At 37.2% G+C, this 12,347-nt stretch overlaps 1 protein-coding gene across 1 annotated transcript; it reads right to left on the reverse strand.

Annotated features, from left to right (window-relative positions):
- Positions 1-10,158: 10,158 nt before the first annotated feature.
- Positions 10,159-11,937, reverse strand: LOC132792460 (glucose-6-phosphate 1-dehydrogenase). Its single transcript, XM_060801855.1, is given in 2 exon segments — positions 10,159-11,467; positions 11,469-11,937. Coding segments are annotated over 2 exon segments (1,557 nt in total). The 5' UTR covers positions 11,832-11,937; the 3' UTR covers positions 10,159-10,273.
- Positions 11,938-12,347: the final 410 nt, after the last annotated feature.

Genomic DNA, 12,347 nt, shown 5'->3' on the forward strand with positions numbered 1-12,347 from the left:
ACAGCTGAACACAACCAGACTCAAGCCCAAACACACACGCACACACACTCTCACTCACACACACACGCAGCCATTCACATACTCATGACTGTTGCCTTGTGCCTGTACGACTTTGGCTTTGTTTGCTTGCCGGATGCGGAGCAGGCGCCATTTTGTCGCCTCTGGACATCAGTCCGATTTTCTTAAGCGTTCAACGAAACTAAAGCCAACTAAATGGCCAGTGAAAATTGTTTAAACACAATTTATTCAGCTTTGCTTAGTCAGCAGTTGATTAATACAAAGCTCTCGTATCGAGGACTTTTTGTAAAGTGATAGGCTGACAAATTGCTAAACAAAATCTCATTCTTATCCCAGGATGTGTCTTCTAAATTCATTAAGCTAAAGAGATTGATTTCTTGAGTAGAATTTAAAATATTAAATGTTGTGCTGTATCACTTATTAAGAATCAGTTTTAACACACTTGAGTTCATTGGAATTTTGTGTATTTTACATACTTGAATTTGTTGCAGATGTCATATAAATCTTTTGCACAAGTTTTGGTCGCTGCAGGTGCGGTTTCAATTTAATTGCATTTGCTACTGCATTTTCATTGCGCAAAAAACAGAGAAAAGCAAGAGAGAGACTGAGGTACAAACATTTCGCAAAACCAAAGACTGGAACTAGGGATTCCTTTTACGCATTATTATTTAACTAACAAGTAACTAGAAAAGTTTTAATACTTTGGTAACTTTCGCTTTAAATTGTTCGCTGTTCGCAGAGGACAAAGTGGCGCAGCAAAGATGTCGACGACAGCCGCCTGCAGCCAAAGGCAGCTAGGCAAAGGCTGTCAGCCCGGGGGTGAGATGGAGGACAAGCGGCTGCAGCAGACTGCGACTGGAGGCTGGGTGACTGGGAGAGAGACAAAAGTATGCTTAAATTAAATAAGATAAAATCTCATAAAAATGAAAATAGTTTGCCATCGTGTGGCAGGCTCTACGCGCTGTACTTTTACCCCTCTCTCTCTCTCTCTTTCTTTGAGGTCTCTGTGTTTTATTTTAAGTTGAGTAAAAATATTTAAATCAAAAATTTATCTCATTAAATACTTTGACAGCTTCTTTGGCAGCTGCTTAATATCGAAATATTTGTGGCTGCTTACTGCATAATGTACGAAAATTCATGGCTGTCATATTCAGTGAGTTGTTTGTGACATGGATTAAGCTTGAGCTTGAGCCCTCCTCAAAGGACGCTGTCTAGCAATAAGCGCAAATAAATATAAATATTGTTGACAATGGCCGCAAATTATATACATTCAAAATGCAGACAGCGAAAGAGAAAGAAATGAACTGGAAAATATTGTGATAGCTAACCAAGAATTTATTTTTCATATTTAATGCTATAATTTTATTTCATTCACATTTTTAGAGCGTCATATTTTAGTTTTTTATGGTATTAAGTTTGTGTAATTAATGCCCGCACTTGTTAGCAATTTTAGCATAAGTTTCGTTCCACCATTTTACTGTATTTAATTACTCACGAAAAAATAACCCAGAATAAAATTTTGTAAAGATGACCTGGTTGTGAATCCTCGGCAAGTAAATAGGCTTTAAATTTTGGGAACTCTGCAAAAACCTTCTGTTTATTAACCAATTATAATGAACATAAAAAATACTTATTTAATAATGTTGCCGGCTGTAACGGATTTTTTTATTCATTTTCAATGGTTTTATTTTTCACACATTCCAACTAGTTTTGCCTAAAATCCACTAACAAAAAAGTGTAGCGAATAAATAAATGAAAGCCCATCGCTGAACCACTAATTAAGCAAAGCAGGCAACCAAATTTATGTGGTTATCATCAACTTTTATGGCCGCCCGCCTCTTTTGTATTATGATGAGAAAAGTTTACCTCCGACAAAAAAATGTAAAATGTACAAAATGCCAGAAACTATGTGATTAAGTTTTTTTTTTTATGTGAGCAGCCAAAAAAGTTCAAAATGTGACGAAAATTTAGTAGCACCTTTTGGCATAGATTGGCCCACTGAAAAGCGAGCCATTGATATGCAAACAAACTGTCAAATGCAAATATGCCAAGGACAAACGTAGTGCTTTCAATGCTTATACAATATGGCGTTGCTGCATGACAATAACAAGTCAAAGGGGCCAGACAGGCGGAAGTGCTCGCCAGGACATGCCACGGAAGTTCCTTTCAAAAACACCAACTCACACAGTGAAATATATGTATGTATGTGTGGATGTGTGTATGCATGCCATGTAACACGCAAACACTAAAGCGCTGTCCCGCTGGGATCATCGCTTGGTCAACTTCCGTTTGTGCCAGCACGGTCACTGCATGGGGTCAGTCTTTGGACCAGGTTATTTGTAGTATGCACTCATGCCGGAAGTACGCACAAAAGTTGCACTTAACAAGCGTCAAGAGTCATACCTCTGCTCTATTCACACGATGAGTAAGTTATCACAGCGTTTGCTTCATCTTCTGACACTTAAATGTCTCTTAAGTCAAGTCTTAATAATACAAGTCTTTTCTTATGATTAAACAGCCAATTTATTGTTAATTTACCTTAAAAGCTTTTTTGGTTTTGTATGGTACTCATCTTCAATCTTTGTAAAATAAAATAGGTAAATTTAAACATCAATTTTATAAAATAAAAAACTTATTATTATACATAGTATTGGAAATTGTAGTCTGTATCAAGGGTTGAAATATAATATGTATTCAATATATACATAAGTATCGATGATATATCGGAAATGATAAAGACATTCAAATTAAGAGAGTCGGTTCCTCGCGTATTCGTCGGGATTCAGTTAGTGTTGTGATCTAACAGCAAGAAAGAATAACTCATAAAGTATTAAAGTGTAGACATTCGTTGTTCTCTTCTATAAAGCCATAAATCAACTTAAACGTCATTCTCTTAACCTTCCCTTTAGTCCCCCTGCAGTATGGTAGTAATATTTGTTACCAACTTTTAAAACTTTATAATTATTTTTTCAAATATGTACTATATATATTATAAAAGATAAGTAAAATCAAAATATCTTAAATACAGAACCATTTATTAATATCACTTACCAAAAAGCATGTCAGAAACATACAAATATTTATTAAAATTAATTTCTTTATTAATATAATAATTCAATTTATATCATTTCAATGCCCAAATGAGCGGGATTAACAAATTAAATGAAATCACGCTTTCAATGGCATTGTCAGCGGTGCAAGAACTTTGCGTGCCAGGTGTCAGTAGATTTCATTGAGTTAATTAGTACAGGAGCTGAAAACTTTTGCGGATGTGTGCGTGTGTGTGAAATAGAAAATACGAGAATGCCTTAAGCCAGATTTTATCTAACCAAGCGAGTGAAATTTGTGAAATTTCCCGCATGTCGCATAACTCATAGGGCTCAGGTTATTAGCGTAATGCAGCCGCGATTGTCGCAAAAGCAGCAAACGGAAGCAGCCAAGGAAGGAGAATGAGTTGGACCTTAAGGAGCAGAAGCAAGAGCGAAGAGTAGAGCCACAGAGATTGCCATGTGCATAAACCGCAAACGTGTGCAGCATATAACGCTGACAAATGGCTCAGTGGTTGCCCCTGGTGAACTAGTGGCAACTAGCTAGACTGTCTGGTTTAGCATTTGCATTTGAAATTTATAAGCAGCCATAACTACGAGAGTCCTTCGTCCTTTCGGTCTGTCTGTCTATTCCCATCTTCTGCATTTCACCGCAACCCAATCCCAGACTCAGCAGCCAGTTGCACATTTGCAAACGAAAATTGTCATTATTCCGAGCGCTTAAGTAAAATGCACCACGAGCCAGAAAAGTGTTTCATATTTTTTCCTACGTATACGCAATGTGGCACAAGCAGAGAGGTAAGTTAATAAGAAACAAAAAAGGGGGTATTTTGCATAACTCTGGATTAAGTTAAGCGCAGAGCAACAAACTGAGTCCGAAGTTAGGGTATTTGATTTAAATAGTTGCAGTTCAGAAAGCAAATCTATTGCGTAAGATAAAGAACTGAATCTCTGACAGGCTTATAAAAATATTTAGCACTTATGTAGTTATGCTCGTAACTGGCAAAAAGGCACCAGCTGGAGATCTAGAACACAGCGCACATACACTTCATCATAATAATACGAGAAGCTATCAAGTTGTTTATCAAAGCCAAATGTGCATAGCCAATAAATTTGATTTAAGTGTGCAAATAAAAGTGCAAACATAAATATCTTTATGATCCAATTTCAAATTGGCGCATAATTTATGTTTGCAGATGACACTACAAAATTGTCAAGAGGATAAGCGAACAACAACAAGAACAAATATTATAAGCAGTAGCAGAAATAACATGAAATGAAGAGTATTTTCTTTTTACCCTTCAACATTACTTTTCCCCCTTTTCGACTTTTGCACAAGTATATGAAGATGACGTTTAAAAGTTAAGTGGAAAATTTTTTTTTGTGCTCGCGAACATTGCGAAAGTTTTCACGAACAGACAATTGACATTCATTTTGGCGCAGAATGTCGCCATTTCTAATATGTCAAAGAGTGGGCGCAATGTCGTTAATGTGCGATAAAAAAGCACAATAAAATGCACGAACGATAACGAGTCACCAACAGAAGAGGAAGGAAGCTGCTCCAAAGGCAAGAGGAAGGAGAATATAAAAACTTTTTAGTGTGCATGCAAAATCGTTTTGTCAAATTTATACTTTAACTGCTCTTGACCAGCAGTGAAAAAATCTACTTAAATTATGAAACTAACTCTTTTTCACAAGCAAATTTCAAGTTTATTTCATAACTAAAATAAATGAAGGCTACAACTTTGTCAGCATGATAAACACAGACTTATTTTCTTTTTCACAAATATTTTTGCCTGTCTTTTACAATTGTCGCAAATTACTTAGGAAATTTCAATTCATTACTATTTGAAAATGATACAAAAGTTTAGCAATTTCAATTTAAAATTGTACTAAATTAAACAAAGCCAACTTATTTTCATTTAGTCGCAAATAATAATGAAATTGCTTTTTATGCAAAATTGATGAGCTGAAAATGTTCCAAGCCAACCATCTCGATTTTCTATATAGCATTCAAAAGCATTTCATATAAATATTTATGCAAAATAAATGAATATAGACCGCCAACCACACATACATACATACACACAATTTGCATATGTATGCATAGAAAAAATGTCAAGTTCGGGTTGGAGCTCATAAAAATGGTGCTAGAGGAGCAAGCACCTAGCTCCTATTACGGCGTCTCATAGCATAAAATGACACGTTTTAACACTTGCACACACACAACACACACTATACATACACATTTACCGAGAGGAAAAACCATAACATAGAGAGGAGTTGGCGCTTGGAGCTGGAACTGAAACTAGATTCGTGCATGCGGCTTTTGTGTGCAGCGTTTTGGGGCACACAGAGATGACAGAGCAGACGCTGCTGTGGGACTCTGCTGCATCCACATCCACAGCATCCGAGCAGCAGTTCAGAAGTCAGTTGAGAGAAAGAGCAGAGTATCCATGAACCATAAACCGCATTTTTACGTGCATCGGCTACGGTGTCGCAGCACAATAAAAGTGCAGCCAACATTAAACACTTTTTAAATTTCGGAACATGGCTTTAAGACAAAATATCTTGGTTTAACAATCTTCATACGTTTTTTTTTTCTTGTTTCTGCTCTATCTAACGAAACTGTCAATTTCGTGAAGAAGACAAACAAGCAATTATTTTGCAATATCTTTGGAATTAACAAACCAGTTTCCTGTCTCACATCCTTGCCACAGAGACAAGGGTAAAACAGAAACAGCAACCGAAAGAGAGAGGCAAAGAAGCGAAACGTTATCGATGTAACCAGAGTGTCAGTTCTGTGGCCAAGCGATAGCCAAGCGAAAAGCAAATGTAAAACAGAGAGGAAATGCTGAAAAATGCCTGAGAAAAAATCAACGAAGATGACAGCAGACAGTAACAACAAATCCCGAGGTTGGCTATTAGGGTTGCTGATAGGAGAACATGTAGTTAAAGGTAGACTACTGATCGGATTATAATTCGAAGGACGTGTCCATATGTGCATACTAATGTGAAACAGCTTTGCTTGCTTTTCTGTAGATGTCGCTATTTTTAGCCAATTACTGAATATTCGAATACATAATAGCTACACGGCATACTAGTTGCATACTTAATTTAAGGTTTAAGGTTTAAGTTTATGGCTATAATTAACTTGATCTATTTTTAAATGCATTAAGATAAATTTAAGATATACAAACATATATTTTATCTCATTAGAAAATTCATGTAGTAAAACTCAAAGTAACATAACTACTCAAATATGCTTACGTAGTAAGTTAAGTAGTATCTACACATATACCCATTTAAAAAAAAATTCCACCAAAAGTAGTTAAAATATATTTTCTCACTATCAAAATAACTTGTCAATAAAATATATTATGTCATTCTATTCTTAGGAAATAAATATAAAGTAAAACAAATATTCTTACGTATACTTAATTTATGGCCGGTTTTCCTGTTTAATTAAATTAAAATAATTTTAACGGTCAAAATAGCTTTCTAATAATATATATATTCTCATTCAATTCTTTAAAAAAAATAATTATATAGTCAAAATTCACAAGTATACATGCGTACGTTTAATTTATAGCAGTTTTTCGTATTTCGTTAAAATTAAATTCAACAAACTAGCATTAAAATATTATACATTTTCCAACTGTCAAAATAGCTTGCTAATAAAACACATTTTCTCATTCTATCTCATGCTTTATCCCTTATTTTCACAGCTCTCACTCACGTCGACCCCAAATTGTGCATATAAAATCTTTCAAAGTACACGCAATCCCTTTCGCTAGCTACTCAGAAGAAATTAAGCCTATTAAGTGCTACCCTTATCATATTCCCCTTGCCGTATTCAACCTTTTTTATTGATACATTCCCGCTGGCGCCGCCCTCGCTCTGCTCCGTGACTGGCAAGCGTTGAAAATCTGCCCAATTCGCTGCTTTGATTACGAGCTGTTGTTGTTGGTCAGAAGCTGTTTCCACTCCTCGCCTCCGACTGGTATTAAACCAGGCAGCCGTCTAAGCCACAAACTGCCAAAAAACCAACAGGAAAAACTACTGAGCTGGTCAACATTTAGCTAACTATTTTTCTTTTTTTACCTACAACCGGACCGACACAGTTGTGTTACCTTTTGCTTTTTGCGAGTCGCTTTTAAATTAAGCAATTTGAAATGTATCCCGTAGCCAACTTCCCTATCTTGCTCTCTGTCTCTCTCTCTCTTTCTCTTTCTCTCTCTGTCTTTCGCCCCCGCTTGAGACCGCAAAACGTTGGGCCACAACTTGTGTGGAGTGTCACGGTTGTAATCGCTGTTGTTGTGCTTGTAAGTTGGACAACAGCAACCAGTAAACCAGCAACCAGCAACAGCTCCAGCAGTAAAGATAGCAGCCACCATACGATGTTTAAGAACTATGAAGAAGTCGATGGCCACTGCATCGTTTCTAGTCCTTCGTCCTTTCTCACTTTTTTGTTTTGCTATATATTTGATTGCCCATGTTGCTCGTTGGCCATTTGCTTTACGGTTAGCCAAGGCGAGCGCTGGTCAGTCTACGGCAGAGCCATTTTAATTTCACTTTACGGTTTTCAAACACAAAATCCTTTTGCCACGACACACGCACACATACGTACACACAACGGTAGTCAACCAGGTGTAACCAGAACGAGTCGTTTTTTATCGCCTTTGTCTGTTTGTTAGAGACGGGGTTTTGTTTGGGTTCTGGCTGGGCTATTAAAAAGCAAAATTCGAAATTAAATAGTGTTGCACTTTAAGAGAAGAGAAGCAGAGTGTGATGATATAAAATGTGGGCAAGGCTCATTTATAAGCAGTTGAATGGAAATGAATTAGCTGCAAAAAAGAAAAGTGGAAAATGAAGACTGAAAGGCGTTGCCAAGCAAAGCAGAAAAGAAGCTAAAGACGACAACAGAAAGCGAGTACAACAAAGTGTAATTTCTTTAAAGAATTTAAGCAATGATTTCCGACTTAACGTAAAATTAGCTAAATTTGTAAGTAGAATAAAATACCAATTTTATGAACACTTTACTTGTTACTTTTGACATTTGCAGAAACTGCTTTAATAACTTAATAGCTTTCCGATTCTATTTGATTGCTCGTCAGCTCGTTAGTCATAAAATCGACGTTTTTATGAGCTGCTGAATAGGCAATCATATAAGCCCATTGAAAAGCACACATCAAGTGGGCGTAAGAGTAACAAACAATAAGCATAAGCCAACGTACTATACAAAAAAAAAAAAATGCCGAGACACGAAAGAAAAAGCCAGACGAAAAACTCCAGCACGTGGATGGGCAGAAAGCGTGGTATAAAAATAAATAAATAAACTTTGGCACAATCTCAATTGTGGGTGACAATATTGTTTTTAATGATTTTCATGGCATTTACAGGCAAGCAACGGCACAGCAGCAGCCGAATGGGTGAGAGAGTGAGAGCGAGAGGAATAAAGTCCTGGAATCTTGTTATAAAATCTTTTTGCGAACGAATTGAATTCGTTTTTCGACTGAAAGGCAGGAACAAAAAGAAGAATGGAAGAGGAAGGGCAGCATGAAAGAAATGCCGAAAGCATATGCGTGTTTGTGTAAGCGAATATTGCTGAGTGGAAGAATACAACAACATGGGGCATGGGACATGGAAAGTGTGGGGCAACAATGCAGTAGCAGCATACTCGTACAGAGCATGCAAAGGATGTGCTCAAGCACGACTCAACAACAATACAGAACACAAACAGAAAAGCCAAAACCAAGAGAGTAGAGTGGAGTAGGGGAGAAGAGAACGGAGGAATGACCCATAAACTAAATGGCTGGCAAGTGTACAATGCAATTTATAATCAAGTTAAGAGCTCTTTGTTAATGCTGCAAACGTGGGATATCTTAATGCATCTGCTAATTAAAATCGCTACTAACGAGCCACGAAACTCTATCAAGCTCTATGCTCAACTTGGAGGCAGTTCATGCAGCTAAATTGAATGCAATTTCTTTAATTTGAGCAATGTAAGACGCCAACTGAATTTATTTACATTCACAACTGAATCAACGCGCTCGATAACTACGCTTCATCATCAACCACAAAAAAAAAACAATCTACGAGTAAATAAAAACTACGAGCCAACAAAAAAATACAATAAAACTGGAACTAAGCCAAAAGATGGCTAGTGAGCAATATAAGTTCAGTCAAAGTTGCGTTAAGAAATCAAAGTAACTTTCTTGGCTTTGCTTTTTGCCACACGCTTCTTTTTCTTCTTCTTCTTCTTCTGGTCAGTTTTATTCACCCCAGTTTCTAGTCCTTCTTTTTTCTTCATCAACCGCTTTTCACTTATTGGAAACTTTTAGCTAGCTATACTATGCTGTAACTTACCGCCTTCTGACCAGGCCAAATTTATTTACAATACTCTGCAAAACTATAAAATAGATCGAAAGGTTTAAGGAAATTTCGTAAAAACTATGTGAGGGAAATATTTCTAAAACCTGAACTGATCTGTATAATATTTATTATTCATATTTTTTAATTTACTTTGATACCAATAAACTACTATATACTTCCAAATAAAAACTACAAGCTTTTATTATTTTCCTTCTAGTTATATTCTTTTAGACATTTCATTCTCATTGCTTGGTTCTACTTTAATTGCATTTTTATTTTATTTTCAACTTTTTAATTGCTTTGGATTTCTGCCATATTTTTCTCTCTCTCTCTCTTAATATAATCTTGGTCATTTTATTTTGTGAAAAGGAAACAGAAATGACAACCTTTTACTTAATATCTAATGATGTTTCCTTCCTTTTCATAATTGGTTTACATTGCATTCGTTGTTTGATTTTTATTCTCTCTTTGCTTCCATCAATTGGATGTCGAGAGAGCATTTTAAGTTCTTCCTTTTGCATAGTTTTTCACTTGGTATTTGTGTTAGAAGTTAGCCAAAGGACAATGGCCAAATCATGCGTGTTATTTATACCTTTTGCCAAGACAAACAACAAGAAGTGTTGTGATAAGTTTTGTAAGCCGGAAGATCAAGTCAAGTTGCACTAGAAACTCAGCTGGGCCAACTTCCCTGCACTAGGTTAATTAAAAAACTTTTTTTGACTTTCCTTTTTTATTATTAAATTTCTCAGTGCCTCGAACTAATTTATGACACATGGCACAAACTAGTACAAACTTACAGTAGTTGAACTCTTAAACAACAACAAAAAGAGATGCTACGCTTTCAACCAGGCGGGTGTCGCATCCAATGCTCGACTAGAAACCCGACTCATTTCTCTATCTTCTTGGGTGGTATGCCATTTATCTGATTGATAGAATTTAAAGCCATTCCTCCTTGCCAGCTCATAGGCAGCTATGGGTCCTCTGGAGCCGAAGTCATAGGGCAAAGGGTCTGGACGTTCTACATCAATGTAGGCCAAAACAGGTGAGAAAATGCGCCAAACTTCGCATTGTTCATCGGTGCGCATAAATAGCATTTGATTGCCAGCAAAAATATCGAGTAGAAGACTCTGATAATTGCCCAAAACTGAGCCACGTTCAAATGTCATAAGATTAAGCTGCGCCTCACGTAAACAAAGTTGTTCCTCTCCTGGCTTTTTCATCATCATGCGCATGAAGAGTTCCTCCTTGGGCGACAAACGCAGCACCAGCTCATTCGGTAAACTCTTGATGCCCTCACTGCGATCACAATCCATGGGCTTATACTGCACTCTGATCTCTGTTTTGCTCTCATTCAGTGCTTTGCCCACTCGCAGTATGAATGGAACTCCGGTCCAGCGTTTGCTCTTAATGTGCAGCACTGCCATGGCAAAAGTGGGCGTCACGCTGTTCTTGGGTATATACGAGTGTTGGGTGTAGCCCACCTTGACGGGATCCGTTTCCATGCCATTATTGCAATACTGTCCCAGCACAAGATCACTCATATCGAGTGTGAGTATTTGCTTGAGCACCTTCAACTTTTCGTCTCGCATATCCTCAACATAATTGGAGTACGGCTGCTCAATGGTCAGCATGGCAAGCAATTGCATCATATCATTGGTCATTACATCCCTGATAATGCCAAATTGATTGAAATAATCAGCACGCGATTGCACAGGCTTGTCACACTTCACACTTATCATGACAGCTGCAATGTGCTTGTTGCTCCACGTCTCGGACCAAATCCAATTTGTGAAACGCAGCACAAAGAAATTTTGTATAACTCGCTTGCTCAAATAATGATCAATCATATAAATCTGTGACTCCTTAAAGATTTGTGTGAGCTGCGTTTGATATGGCTTAAAAGTCAGCTCATTTCTGGCGAAAGGTTTCTCGACAATCACACGATTCCAGCCCGTCATTGACAAACACTTGCGACTTATATTCAAAGTCACATGATCAAACACAACCGGAGGAGTTGCCAAATAAAAAAATGCGATTAGCCAGCGTCATATTGTGCTTCGTTTCCTGACGCACCATCGATTCCCTGAGCTCCACATAATCCTGTGGATTGTCATAAGATCCGCAACAACAATGCACATTCGACCAGAAGCTATTGTACTTGACAGGATCGCGCTCTCGATCTAATCCCATGTATGGCACACATTTAATGCGAAACTTCGCCAGTTCAAGTTGACTTCGGCAGAAGGTGAAAATTTTGGTGCCTTGCGGTAAAAGATTGTCGCGATAGAGTTGCCAAAGTGCCGGAAAGATTTTGCTCAGCGCCAGGCGACCAGATGCGCCAAAAACCACAAAGGAGTAGGCGCTCTCATTGGTCTCATCAACTGGTAGCATTTCTACTGAAAAATTTCTATTGCAAGTCCAAATTTTGGGTTTCAGTAATCGAAAAATTTAAAAGCAATTTCCATATGCTGGCTATTTACATTACAGTTGTTTGAAGTGACAAGAAAATCAAAGCAAGTAAATCAGACATTAACAAGTAAGAAAGTTACAGTCGAGTGTGCTCGACTGTGAGATACCCGCTACCCATTTTTAATAAAGGCAAAATATTGCGGTATTATTTTCAAAATATACCGAAAATACTAAAAAATACTGAAAATATACCAAATGATATGTTTGGTATATCGATATAGTACACCATTCAAAATATACCATAGACGGCACAATGTACTAGATTGTCGGCCAAAGCAACTAAGAGCCCAAGTAAATAGGCGCTTTTGCCCATACAAAAGTATTTATTTAATAACTTCCACAGTTTTTATCTGATCGCAACCAAATTTTCAAATTTTATTCGATTTTTTTGATTGGTGGGGCGGAAGTTGGCCGTGGCAAAAATTTAAAACAAACTTG

Source organism: Drosophila nasuta, chromosome 3, assembly GCF_023558535.2.
Source record: "Drosophila nasuta strain 15112-1781.00 chromosome 3, ASM2355853v1, whole genome shotgun sequence".
NCBI lineage: Eukaryota > Metazoa > Arthropoda > Insecta > Diptera > Drosophilidae > Drosophila > Drosophila nasuta.